General features: G+C 40.6%; 1 protein-coding gene across 1 annotated transcript in view; it reads right to left on the bottom strand.

Moving 5' to 3' along the window:
• Nucleotides 1-1464, bottom strand: part of tmem94 (transmembrane protein 94) — a gene marked incomplete in the record, with an annotated part of 78635 nt that overhangs the window by 41911 nt on the left and 35260 nt on the right. The window contains 1 exon segment of the mRNA XM_014018186.1: nt 1291-1347. Within this exon segment, the coding sequence (XP_013873640.1) occupies nt 1291-1347 (57 nt within the window).

Below are 1464 nucleotides of genomic sequence, written 5' to 3'. Positions count from 1 at the left end.
GTCTGGATAACAGCAGACTGACTGCTCGTGAAATATACGACAGGTCTGGACCACACGTGAATTTTGTTCGTATCTGGAAAAAAATCTTAGAATACGAAAACATTGGTGAATGCCACAAATTCTCCTAAATCACTCGTATGCACAACTTAAGAACAAATCTGTGCGTACGAACGTTTCTTGCATGAGGCCCATTGTTGCCTTTAGAAAAATGTTTCTTTGGAGGAGCTTGGGTTGAACCCTAATATTACTATTACTTTAATACTTAAAGTAGTTTTAAAACAAGTACTTTTACTTGAGTAAAACGCTTGAGTTGATATTTCTACTTCAAAAAATTCATTTTAAACTCTAGTATCTATACTTATATTTAAGTAATGAATGTGAGAACTTCTGATACCTCGGTTATGACAGTGACAGGGCCATGGTATGATTCTTTGGGACTACCATGGCACAGTAGTGTGAGTGTAATGCTTGTTAACTGTGGCCTTAGATCTTGTGCAGCTGTTATTAGGCACTGTATCTGTACATTTATGTGTAGGGTTATGAATCAGCAGAACTGTATTATACAAGCTTTGGTCTGCCCTAGAATCAGCTCTGTTAGGTACACATCTAAAATGTTATTTGCTTTTTTCTTTTAAATATGGACCAGAGTTCTGTGTCTTTAATATAGCTTGAACTGAACAACCAAGCACAAGTGTGATAGCTGTAGTTGTATCCTGACATGGGCGGGCCTGGTGTAATTGTACATTGTGGTACGGTTGAGGGTTGGGGTTTAAAACAAGGAGGAACACAGGAGAAACCTATTTGGTGAGTTATATAAGATTATCAGCATCATGACAGGTTTCATACTGAAGGTTTATAAATCTGTAATGTTCTAATGTGGAGGATAGAAGGGTCAACATTCAGTGTGAAGAGAAAAGCAGGGCTGCTCTTTTAATTAAAATAAAAGATGGACACCTGAGAATAAACATAGAGCTTTGTTAAAATGGTCTGACTGATACAAGTGGCCAAACCAAAGATGAATTAAAAACCCCAAATCTAATTAAAAACACACAGACATATTAAAAATCAAAGGGTGGTCAGAATCAGAAAGATCTGCTGAATATTTCCATGAAAGAAGAATTAAAGATGCCACTGGAGCAGAAGGTAAGCAGTGGGAAGAGCTGGTGTCCACGGGAGGGGAGGGGTGTTTGCAAAGAAACGAGCAGAGCGAGGAAAAACAGGCAGGATCAGCTGGAGCTGAGGGGTCAGGTGAGTGTGTGAGGGGAGGAGCCAGACAGTGAGAGGTTATACCTGCCAGGAAACAACTTCCGTGTAGCTGCTTAGAGTGTCCTCAGAGAACTTAGCAAGCTAGGGCAAGAGAAGAGTCTAGTTAAAACACAGAGGGAGGCCTTCTGTGCGCCTCCTCCGTGTGTGTGTGTGTGTGTGTGTGTGTGTGTGTGTGTGTGTGTGTGTGTGTGTGTGTGT

This window comes from Austrofundulus limnaeus, unplaced genomic scaffold (genome assembly GCF_001266775.1).
Source record: "Austrofundulus limnaeus strain Quisiro unplaced genomic scaffold, Austrofundulus_limnaeus-1.0 Scaffold185, whole genome shotgun sequence".
In the NCBI taxonomy this organism is placed as follows: Eukaryota; Metazoa; Chordata; class Actinopteri; order Cyprinodontiformes; family Rivulidae; genus Austrofundulus; species Austrofundulus limnaeus.
The sequence above is the reverse complement of the archived record's forward strand: the minus strand, read 5'-3'. Positions and strand labels throughout refer to the sequence as shown.